This window comes from Nanorana parkeri, unplaced genomic scaffold (genome assembly GCF_000935625.1).
Source record: "Nanorana parkeri isolate BGI_ZX_2015 unplaced genomic scaffold, ASM93562v1 scaffold1565, whole genome shotgun sequence".
Classification (NCBI taxonomy): Eukaryota; Metazoa; Chordata; class Amphibia; order Anura; family Dicroglossidae; genus Nanorana; species Nanorana parkeri.
This window is the reverse complement of record NW_017307833.1, coordinates 74,877-86,088: the sequence shown is the minus strand read 5'-3', so window position 1 is coordinate 86,088 and position 11,212 is coordinate 74,877. Positions and strand designations below refer to the sequence as shown.

The following is an 11,212-nucleotide window of genomic DNA, read 5'->3' as shown; positions in this document are numbered from 1 at the left end:
GGGCGGGGGTCATTTTTATGTGAATGAAAGTCAGGCAAACTCTCCTCCCGCTCGGTGAGATCGGCTGAAGGCGCAGAACTGATTTGCATGGCTCAGAATAGCGGCAGAGGCACGGCCGCAATCAGCGCGCTGCTACAAATGGGCTATTAAGTGAAATTATAGTTGCGTGTGATCGCCATCCGGAGAGAGATCCGCATCCAAATTTCATGAATAACTCATGAAGATAACATATGAATAGGAGAGCGAGTTACTCCCTCCGCTCCCAGCTCAGGCAACGCTCCCTCTCCTCCGCCAGCGTGAAAATGGAACGAGAAACCCCCCCCCACCCAAAAAAATGAACTTCATCTTCAGCTGGAAAAGGTAAAAAAAACACCTTTTAATATGATTTTGTTTAAAGGAGAACTATGGGGTCAGGGATTTTCCCCATAGTTCTCCTTAGGGTAACGGGAGGACACAAAATAGCGTCCTCCCGTTATCCTATGCTCAGTATATAGGGAGCTACAGCTCGCGGTATTGTCAGACGCTGAAGCGTATCCCGACAATTGTGCCGGGATCCGCCCAGCTGCGTGAGTGACAGCTGGCTCCGCCTATCTAGAGGCAGAGCTGGCTGTACCCGCCCCCTCCCCCGTCCGTTCCGCCAGTCAGCACTGGAGGATGGGAGAGGGGAATCCAGCCCCTCCCCCTGTCACGGCAGAGAGCCGTGACAGGATCGAGAGGTGAGCGAACGCCGGTATGTGTTCCCTCACCTCCCGATCTACTGAGCCGACCTGTGACAGTCTCATTGTCACAGGTCGGCTAGAACTATGAGGTGAGTGAAAAGCCCCTCCCCCCTCATAGTTCTCCTTTAAATGTTTTTTTTTTTTAATCACATTTAAATATATTTTAAAAAAATCTTGTTTTACAAATAAACATTTAGGAGAAGAGCAAAACGCATTATCAACCTGGGCGGCGACCATCTTTGCTAGGAGAGGGACGAAGGGGGCGCGTCTCTTCTCTGAGCCTTCTCGGATCTTTGCTGCTCTTTAGGTTTGTGTGGGCTGGTTACTTTTTACCTGAACTTCAATGCCTTGACCTAGTACCCTCAGCTATGCCCAGGCACATGGAGACTGTATTAGTTCACCGCCAACGTCACTTCCTGCCTCTGGGCACGGCTGCAGAAATAAACTACAATTCCCATCATGTAATGGGAATTCTTTGCTAATAATGGGTGTGAATATGGGGCCTTTGGGACGTTTTTTTTTTGGCTGTTCCTCAGTAATGGTGGGCAGGACAGAATGTGGGCACCTGGCCTGTCAGTCAAAGTTACGAGGTTATGGTGGGCGGGGCCAAGCAGGGTTCTCCTGACCTGTCAAATGACAGTATGTTAGTGTGAGCGTTAGGCCTCAGTCACACTGCAATCGGACGGCACGTATAGCTCCATGCTGCGTGCACGGCCGTATCGGGCAGCTCCCGGGAAGGACAGGCGCTGCTTGTGATTAGTACGGACCCCGTCCTTCTCTATGGGAGTACGTGGCCCTACGCTCACCCCAAGTGCAGGTCCGCAGGGGTGCGTGTTTTCTGGCTCGGACGCAGACAGGATCCTGTCACCCAACGAGTACGCTCACTCGCACCCACGTGCAGGGCGGGTGAGCGTACGGCCGCGTAGTCCCAAAGAGAAGGACGGGGGCAGAGTACTAAATCACACGCAGCACCTGTCCTTCCCGGGAGCTGCCGATACGGCCCGGCACGTACAGCTCTTACAGTGTGAATGAGGCCTTAGATGAGGAGTTAGAGCTGCCCCGGCTCCTCCCACTACAGGAAGTAGAAATGTAATGACGTCAGCGCTCGCTGTACAAGGAACTAAACGCAAGAAATGAGGTCAGTCCACCCAGCACCTCTTTTCCGATGCATTTCACCCCCCGCTGTGAGCAGGCGCTGGGTGGAGTGTCCTCATTCCCGCTGGAACGATAAAGTTGGTTCGAAGCTTTTTGGAAGTAGCCGGGGTGTGGCTTCGTTAATAAAAACAGAACTGGATAAACGTGTATGGATAATATAAATAATGGTACATATAACATCTCTGCACTACATGCGCATTGCCCCAGGCCGTGTCTTTTTCTGCAACAGAGAAATAGCCACTGAACCGCCGGAAATCCAGGGAGCTTCTTACTTCCCCTTGGAGCTGACAACGCTGCCTCTGCTACAATGAAACCCCAAGCAGCGTTGTCAGCCCTGCCTGAGCTCTCCCCCCCCCCTACACCCCATCTCCATATAAGGGGGATATGTTCGGCAGTCCAGCAGGGGAGAAGCTTTCTCTTTTCACCAGGCCAGCGTTCACAGAAGAAGCAGCAGACACAGAACCGTAATTAGGCTTTTTATTACACTTTTGTGAAAAAAATAAAATACAAAAAAGGGAGTTTCATTTTCCTTTGAATTCCGGAGGCAGAAACGTTCTGATGAAGACGACTTGCCGAGATCTCCCAGGCTCCGGTACAAAAGGACATCTCTGGGTAGAGATATAAATCCGGGCCCCAAAGGCTTCTCTCTCGGAATAAAACGCGCGTCGCGGGCACCGAAGTAATTGAGTTCCTTCGACTTCCCCGATTGCCCCGCGGGCTTAATAATGGAGCGCTGTTGTCGCGCCGGCATCCAGATCTATTTACAAGGGGGAAAAAAAAAACTGAACTCCTCCTAAGCCGGCCTGCGGTGCTAATAATTTACTGCGAGCGTTCTCTGCCGGAGCAGCGACAGCAAAATATACCCAAACCTTCAGGAGAAAAAAAACCCGGCAGGCCAGATGAGACGAAGGAGGAGGACTTGGTGCTCGTACGAGTCTACATCAGAAGCGACACGCCGTAATATTAGAGTCCAGATATAGCTTTATTCCAAGGACTAATTACAGAACACAACCTTTTTGGGGGGTAAGCTCCGCCCCCTTCATCAGCGTTTGAAGAAACAATGAGCACATTGTTACTTTGGTTTCCTCAAGCCATGATGAAGGGGAGGAGCTTAGCCCCACAATGCATTGGCTTATTGTAATCAAAGCCCCACCCCTCCCCCATATCAGGGCTTGAAGAAAAGAAACAATGAATGCACACATTGCTACTTTGTATCAGGGAAGAGCTAAGACCTCCTCATCAGGACTTGAAGACAACAAAGAAACAATGTATACACACATTTGTTACTTTGTTTTCTTCAAAACGAGAGGGGTGGAGCTTAGCCCGAAAAACCGCAACCTTCTATCAAAGCTCCACCCCCCTCAGAGGAAAAAACAAACAGTGTATGCATGTTGTTACTTTTATTTTCCGTAAACCTTGATGAAGGGGGCCGAGCTTAGGCTCCAAAACGCGTTGGCTTCTGTAATCAAAGCCCCACTCCAGTCACTGATGCTTGTCCACTGATGAATGGGGTGGGGCGTAGCCCCAAAACGTGATGACTTCTGTAATCAAAGCCCCGCCTCACTCTTCAGTGATTGGAGAAAAAAAAACATGGCATGCACACATTGTTGCTTTGTTCTTATCAAGCCCTGACAAAGGGGCGGAGCTTAGCCCCCTAAAACACGCCGGCTTCTTCATCAACTTGTCTTTGGTATATAATTATAGGCAGACTCGAATATTACGGGGTTGGCGCATCAAATGTAGAATTATGCAACATCACCGTGATCCGGGGTGACCGTTGAAATCCTCCGATGAGTAGAAGCTGGCAGTCCAATATTCAGATCGCTCTCACAGTCAACGCCCCCATCCTACTGGTGGATGATAACAATGCAAAGTGAATATAGAACAAGACTCCGCGGTCCCAGCGCCTTCGATCCGCTTCCTTTATGCGCTCGCAGTCTGTTCGGCACAGATGAACTTTCTTCTCGCCAGCACGCAGCTAATTAAAGGACCCCCGACACGGTGGGCGAGTCAGTATTCCTGGGACTGTCCATCCTCCGGGGTCTGCAGGGTGGTCCGTAGTTTGTACATGTGGTTGAGGGACTCGGTGAAAAAAGTCGAGATGGTGTTAATCTCCATCAGCGTCAAGTTGTCCAGCTGGCAAAGGGGAGAGAGAGAGAGAGAGAGAACCGTCACAGCCGGGAGCGTACATAGCAGGCGGATCAGAGGAGGCCAAGCTGGCCGTGAAATTGCCGAGCCAAGTTGGACGCGGGGGAACAGAGGACAACAGTTGTAGCTGGAACACCAGAAATAATAACAAAAGAACAGCTTCCGCCCTGCGCAACGCGCACAGAGACACTGGCGCCCGGCGCCGACATATTTCCACGCACATGTCACTTTTCCCCCGGCCTCGGCTTTTCACGCTGTTCTAATGTGGCAGCGATTGTACTGCCGAGCGGAACTCCAGGCAGCTAAATGAACATATACAATACATACATGGGAACGGATATTACCTGCCATCCAGTTCCGAGGTGCCCACACACCTTGCGATAATCGCGGGAAATCCTGCAATCGTACGATTATCGGAAGGCGCGTGGAAGGGGCGTGGAAGGGGCGTGGAAGGGGCGTGGAAGGGGCGTGGAAGGGGCGTGGAAGGGGCGTGGAAGGGGCGTGAGCTCTGCTACTGTACGGTCGCGCGACTTTTATCTTAGGAACATGTTCGAAAAACCGCCAAGCATGGTACGATTGTCGGCGGGTGTGTGGCACGTTCGTAAGATAAATGCCGCAAGCACACACTGCCCGTTCGGCATTGCGGTCATCGGAAGCCCGCCCCTCAGCGGGGCGGGGCTTGCGATTATCGCAAGTACGATCTGCCTGTCTAACGCTGGGCACACACCTTACAACCATCGCAAGACTTTTGTACGATCTGCCCATCTTGGACAGGCAGATCGTACTTGCGATAATCGCAAGCCCCGCCCCGCTGAGGGGCGGGCTTCCGATGACCGCAATGCCGAACGGGCAGTGTGTGCTTGCGGCATTTATCTTACGAACGTGCCACACACCCGCCGACAATCGTACCATGCTTGGCGGTTTTTCGAACATGTCCGGAAGTTCAAAGTCGTGCGACCGTACAGTAGTAGAGGTCGCACGCCTTTTACACGCCTTGCGATAATCGTACGATTGCGGGATTTCCCGCCATTATCGTAAGGTGTGTGGGGACCTTTAGATGGGCAGATCGTACGTTTTTTTTTTTTAAATTACCTTACAACCATCGCAAGACAAAAGTCTTGCGATGGTTGTAAGGCGTGTGGGGACCTTTACACAGTACAGCCCTGTCCTGGCGAGGAGACCTCATCTCTCTCTCTGCCGCAATTCAGTAACTGACAGGTCCCGTCACTTCCCCAGGCTGCGACTGGACCGCGAAAAGGAGAAGCAGCTGACTGATGAGCTCATTACTCTGCTCTCTTCTCCTATCAGTACCCCCCCTCCCCCTTATTAGCACAAATGCCACACAACTAATGGACTTCTTGTGTTGCTTTTCCCTCTCCCAGTCTGAGCTTTGCTGTACAAAGACTGCAAGAGACTAATAATGGGTCAAATTTAAATGTCAATGGCATTAAAACAAATGTAATGATGTATTTAGGAAAACAGAGCTGCAATAAGTTGGAGTCTGGAGTTCAGCTTTAAAAGGAGAACTATGAGGGGGGGGCACCTCATAGTTCTAGCTGACCTGTGACAATGAGACTGTCACAGGTCGGCTCAGTAGACCGGGAGGTGAGAGAACACATACCGGCGCTCGCTCACCTCTCTATCCTGTCACGGCAGAGGAGGGGGCTGGATTGCCCCCTCCCCCAGCGCTGACTGGTGGAACGGACGGGGGCGGGTACAGCTGGCTCCTCCTCTAGATAGGCAGAGCCAGCTGTCACTCACGCAGCTGGGCGGATCTCGACATCGATGTCGGGATCCGCTCTGGCGTCTCAGTATACCGCGAGCTGTAGCTCCCTATATACTGAGCCTAGGGTGACGGGAGGACGCTAGTTTGTGTCCTCCCGTTACCCTAAGGAGAACTATGGGGAAAAACACTCACCCCCATAGTTCTCCTTTAACTAAAGCAACCACTTTCATGAGCTGTTCCCTTTACCAACGGGTATGTTCCCATATACAATGGAAAGCTGGCACCTAATTTGCTGACTCCATCTTGTTTTGGCCAGGCAGTGTGTATCTGGACAATGAACTCTCCGCGCTGCGTTTCTATCTCAGATTAGGTTACAATACCTAGGAAAGTGTGGAAACTCCTTCGGTGTGGACAAGCAGCCTATCCAAAATCTGGTACAGCTCCTATACTGATAGGACAACCATAGAGCTACCCTTCCATTGCTCTCAGAGTGCAGCCTATGGCCAGCTCAGACTACGAGGCTCACTGATCATTACCTAACCCCCAAGTACCACCTATATGCCTGGACGCAGCTTCAGACCGGGGCTAGACAGAGGAGTTGTGCTGAGAGACGCTAAAATAAGAAAAAAAAAATGGCATCAAATTGTATTTGAATAATTCTGGAAATTAGCTCAAAAACATCCTGAAACAGACAAAATGACAAAAGTTGGGAAATGCCGATGTTAAAGTGAAGCGGAAGTCAGAGTAAAGGGTTATGAGATCGGGAACATCTGCAATTAGTTGTATCATTTGGCTGAAATTCCTCCTAATAGCAGTGAACTTCCTGTGCCTAGGCAGTGCATGTCCGTACCCCCATAGCTGTATATCCGCAGTGTGCGATCTAAGGCACTGCTGCATCTGAATGTCTCAGGAGATTGGGTGATGTCAGTAGTGTGCTGCTCACTGTTCTCCTTGCTGGAGAGGAAGCTGTACCCGAGGACCTGCAGTGCAAGGATCCCCCTGCTTCATCCTGTAAATCTGTGCTCCCTCCACCTCTCCTGCTTCATCACCTCACCAGTCATCAGAGGAGCAGCTCATACACGAAGCCCTGCCCCTACCAAGATGGCCGCTTCCAACCAGTGCAGAACAAGGTATGGCAAAGTCAATATTGGGAAAAGATCATTGGAAGGGAGACTTATACCAATACTGGTGACTAGTCCTTTGTCCTCTGCCTGCCTATTCTGGGCACAGCTCCCACAATACAGGTACTCTTTAACATGCGTTCAGGCAATTTGTGTGATGATACTGAAGATACAGCGATGACCAGAAGCCAATCAGTGCTGCTTCTGCTCATGTGATCACTTCAACAGCCAATAAAACTTGTCTCTTGTATATAACCTCACCGTACTTCCTGTTACATCAAAGGATGACCACAGGAAGCAAACATACCCCAGGGTACGTGTTATGTCCTATCACCTATGGGTGAGCCAAACAAAAACAGATCCTTCTATAAACTTCAACCTCTTCCCCTCGGGAGAAACTTTTTCATTTTTTGCACATAGTTTAAATCTACATTTCTGGCAGGAAAATAACTTAAATGAGAACTATGGGGTCAGTGTTTTTCCTCATAGTTCTCCTTAGGGTAACGGGAGGACACAAACTAGCGTCCTCCCGTCACCCTAAGCTCAGTATATAGGGAGCTACAGCTCGCGGTATACCGAGACGCCGGAGCGGATCCCGACCTGGACGTCGGGATCCGCCCAGCTGCGTGAGTGACAGCTGGCTCTGCCTATCTAGAGGCAGAGCCAGCTGTACCCTCCCCGTCCGTTCCGCCAGTCAGCGCTGGAGGATCGGAGCGGGGAATGCAGCCCCTTCCCTGTCACGGCAGAGAGCTGTGACAGGATCGAGAGGTGAGCGAACGCCGGTATGTGTTCGCTCACCTCCCGATCTACTGAGCCGACCTGTGACAGTCTCATTGTCACAGGTCGGCTAGAACTATGAGGTGAGTGAAAAGCATCCCCCCCCCCCTCATAGTTCTCCTTTAAAACCCCCAAAAAGGTTTTATATTTCCCGAAAGCGGAGGCCGCCCTGCAGGATAAGAGGGTAGTTGCAATGTTTTCATTTTGAGTTGTCACCGGAACAGGAGTGGAGGGGAAAATCTTCCAATGGGGACGCCTGTTTGGGTTACTAAGAGGATTTTCTTTTACTTCCTGGTGCGTGCCAAAAGATAAGTGAATGGGACGCAGAATAAAAAAGGAGAATGGTTTCAACCATTTACTAGCCCAGGGTAGGTAACCTCAGCACCCCATCTGTTATGGAACTACCCATGAGGCATTGCAAGGCTGACAGCCACAGGCATGACTCCCAGAGTCTTGATTTGTAGTTCCACCCCAGCTGGAGTGCCGAGGTTGTCCGCACCAGTACTAGTCCTCATCCAAAATGAATACAGTTTGGCTTCTGACACCTATTGGGATACAATGCAGTCCAGTGAGGTGGCAGAACCCTCAGAGCTGCCGGGCATGAGCATGTTAGACGTGTGGGTACCTTAGCGTGAGCTTCTTGTTCCCGCACAAAGCTGTCCGTGGACAGCCGGAGTTTGGCGATTCGCGTGTCCCACGTGTCCTTGACAAGCGTCCTGATCTCGTCAGCTTTCGGGATGTTGTCTGAGGCGCTGCGAACACAAAACATTGCGACCTAATAAATAAACCTGCGGGGTGTTCACACTGCGCTATTATTATTATGGGATGTGTACCTGGAAGTCATTTGGGCTGAGCCCGTCAGTTTTTACACATGCTCGCCGTTCCATATGCTCAGAGGAACTCTCTGTGTACCAGACAGCACAGTCACCACCCCTCCTCTGAACAACTGCAAATCAATACTTAATTATAGGGGAAGCCAGCCTTGTTCCTGTGTTCACCTGGTGAAGAGGAAGCACGCAGCTGGCTTTCTGGCCAATCAGGAAGCTGGGGGGCGGTTAATGACTCGCTGCCTGGCCAGCTTCCCAACCAATCAGGAAGCCAGGCGGCGAGTCTTTACACGGAGCCTGGCTTCGTCATTGGCCAGGAAGCCAGCTCCATGTGACGAGGGAGCATGGAGCGGGCTTCCTGGCCAATCAGAAAGCCGGGCGCATGTGTAATGCCTCCACACGCGGCTTCCTGGTACCGGAAGTTCAGGAACATTTGGCAAATACTCGGTATCGGTGCATCCCTGACTGCAACTGTACTTGATATTGCGAAGCACTAAGGAGGATCGGCACAATGTAAATCCTGGACAACAATAATAATAACATCAGGGATTGCTCTTTAGGCCTTGTTCACACCAGATGCAGTGCGTTCCGGCCCCAACGCACTGCATTGCGGCCGGCTCAGTTTTTTGTGGGGCGTGGCGGTCCATTGAAGTGAATGGTACCGTAGGCACGCCCTCCGGTCGACCAGGATCACAAGGCACATTATGCCTGCGGTCCGAACAAAATAGCGCTTGCATTTTGTTCGGACCGAACCGCAGGCATAATGTGCCTTGTGATCCTGGTCGGCCGGAGGGCGTGCCTACGGTACCATTCACTTCAATGGACTGCCACGCCCCCTCCTGCCCCACAAAAAAAGTGAGAGCCGGCCGCAATGCGAAGTGGGCATGGAACGCACTGCATCTGGTGTGATCGAGGCCATACCGTAATCCATAAGTCCAGCTTGCTCCCCACGGCTGCTTAGTAGATGGGTAGTGCTGCAGCTCACAGAAAAAGAAAGAGCAGATGCGCTAAACCAAGACCATTTAATATACAGACGGCTGGTAAGGATACAAGACGGCTGGTAAGTGGTTATTCTCGGCCGGTCTTCTGCTTTAACTTTCCATTCAGACAAGTCCACAATTCTACATAATTACATTCAGTGGAAGGCGGATTCGCCATTGACTTACAGGTTCAGCAGCAATTTAGTGAGCTCCATGTAATGCGGGTTTGGCATGGGGGTGAAGGTCTCCTCCCGACGTTCCGTGTCCCGGATCTGCTCCAGCTTTTCTGAAAATAGAGACATTTAAAAATGAAATCACAACGTACACACAAGAGGGGCCGCCGGACCTCCTATTATTAATATCCACAATGGGGAGTGACTGTCTAATATATTTTAGCTTTGGCGAGGCCGCTCCTACGACAGAGAAGCAGAGAGGAGGTCACACGAGAAGAATCCGGATGTGTAAAACAGTCCAGAGAGATTTTAATGAATGATCAATACTGAAAGCGCAGACGCGTTTCGGGGGGGGTGTCACACGCTCCCCTTTCATCAGAGTAGAAGTATAAAGGGAAATAACCATATTTCATTGTTTGCACACGTTTCAGGCTTGGGGATTACTTCTAGGGATGCACCGATACTAGTATCGAGATATCGGTGCCGATTCCGAGTATTTGGGCCAGTACTTGTACTCGCCCAAATGCTCCGATGCCTAGCACGAGTACTTCCGGTACCAGGAAGCCGGGCAGCGCGTAATGACGCGCTGCCCGGCTTCTTGATTGGTCGGGAAGCTGGCCTCGTGAGGTAAGGTTACTTTACCTTAGTATGTGCAGCCTGTCACCCCCGGGGCCTCTCTCCGGTAGCCAGCCGGAGCCGTCGAATCAGGAAGCCGGGCGCCGTGTAACGACGCGACGCCCTGCTTTCCGATTGGCCGGGAAGCTGGCTTCATGCTTCCTCGTCATCTCATTTGTTATTGGTCAGAGCGGTCAGAAGCGCTTGTCATTGGTCAGGTTGGCCGCAGTGACCAAGGAGTGCTCGCCGTTTGCAAGTGTCATTTGAAATACATTGTGCAGGGCTGCAATGCGGTGTACGGGGGACAGATCCAACACCAGCAGCCGCATAGAGGAAGCAGTGTATGTTCAGAGGAAAGAGCAGCGGGAGGGGGGAGAGGGAGCAGGCTGGTGGGTGTAATTCCATTCTCCCAAATTCGCCTGGGAAAATGGAATTACCCTTTAAAAAGGAGGCATCAGGGGCCTATTAGACTCCTAATGTCACCTCTGAAGCTGATCAACCGCAGACCTTACTTGCTTGGCCACAGCAGCCAGGGAATTACTCTGAGCCCGAGAGTGACAAAATCCTCGTCACTTCCAGAGTCATTCACTGGAGACGAGATCCTTGAACAGACATTCCCTGGTTCCTCTCTGCTCCACCCACCATGCCCATACCAGGTGGTTCGCAGGAGGGGCAGTAGTAGAGCCCAGGATACATGGTCGAGGGCAGTAATAGTGGGGGGAGGGGGAGTGAGCATTTCTTTAGGGGGGGGTATGAAAGTAATGGGGTGCCTTCCATCAGGCAGTCTGCTTGTAAGGCCTAAATACTGTTTTAAAACCCTTGCTACCAGCCGCCATTTATAACCGGTGCTGGCGGACGGTTGGGTAGGCGGTGCCTTGACGTTGGAAACATTTGCAGATCTGATATGGAAAGTATGTAGCGCAGCGTGAGGCTTCAAGTCACATTATACTTAAACCCTGACAAAGGGGGGG

General features: G+C 51.3%; 1 protein-coding gene across 2 annotated transcripts in view; it reads right to left on the bottom strand.

Annotated features, from left to right (window-relative positions):
- The window catches only part of GINS2 (GINS complex subunit 2), a 22,538-nt gene that overhangs the window by 5,350 nt on the left and 5,976 nt on the right, over nucleotides 1–11,212 (bottom strand). For both annotated transcript variants that reach the window (XM_018570647.1, XM_018570648.1), the window contains 3 exons: nucleotides 9,640–9,739; nucleotides 8,272–8,398; nucleotides 3,873–4,010 (listed from right to left, as the gene is read on the bottom strand). In XM_018570647.1, coding sequence (XP_018426149.1) covers nucleotides 3,885–4,010; nucleotides 8,272–8,398; nucleotides 9,640–9,739 — 353 coding nt within the window. In that variant the 3' untranslated portion in view covers nucleotides 3,873–3,884. The remainder of the gene's footprint in view (nucleotides 1–3,872; nucleotides 4,011–8,271; nucleotides 8,399–9,639; nucleotides 9,740–11,212) is intronic.